The sequence below is a fragment of the Pygoscelis adeliae genome, unplaced genomic scaffold (assembly GCF_000699105.1).
Source record: "Pygoscelis adeliae isolate BGI_AS28 unplaced genomic scaffold, ASM69910v1 Scaffold1159, whole genome shotgun sequence".
Classification (NCBI taxonomy): domain Eukaryota; kingdom Metazoa; phylum Chordata; class Aves; order Sphenisciformes; family Spheniscidae; genus Pygoscelis; species Pygoscelis adeliae.
In genome coordinates, this window is record NW_008825469.1 from 1 (window position 1) to 209 (window position 209).

At 69.4% G+C, this 209-nt stretch overlaps 1 protein-coding gene across 1 annotated transcript in view; it reads right to left on the reverse strand.

Annotated features, from left to right (window-relative positions):
- Nucleotides 1-4: 4 nt before the first annotated feature.
- The window catches only part of SNRNP200 (small nuclear ribonucleoprotein 200kDa (U5)), a gene marked incomplete at both ends in the record, with an annotated part of 17,575 nt that continues 17,370 nt past the window's right edge, over nucleotides 5-209 (reverse strand). Inside the window, one exon of the mRNA XM_009331210.1 lies at nucleotides 5-139. Coding sequence (XP_009329485.1) covers nucleotides 5-139 — 135 coding nt within the window. The remainder of the gene's footprint in view (nucleotides 140-209) is intronic.

Consider the following 209-nt stretch of genomic DNA (forward strand, 5'->3'; position numbering starts at 1 on the left):
TGGAGGTGGCGCTGCAGCCCAGCCAGTGAGCCACGTCCTTGGCGTTGGACAGGGACGAGCTGAGGGCCACGATGCGGATGGGGCGCTCGATTTGGGAGGAGATGTAGCGCATGCGGGAGCAGATGACCTCCAGCACCGGCTGCGGGCGGGAGAGGAGAGGTTGTAGCGGGAACAGGAGGGGGGACGGCCGAGGCCTCCGCGCAGCCGCG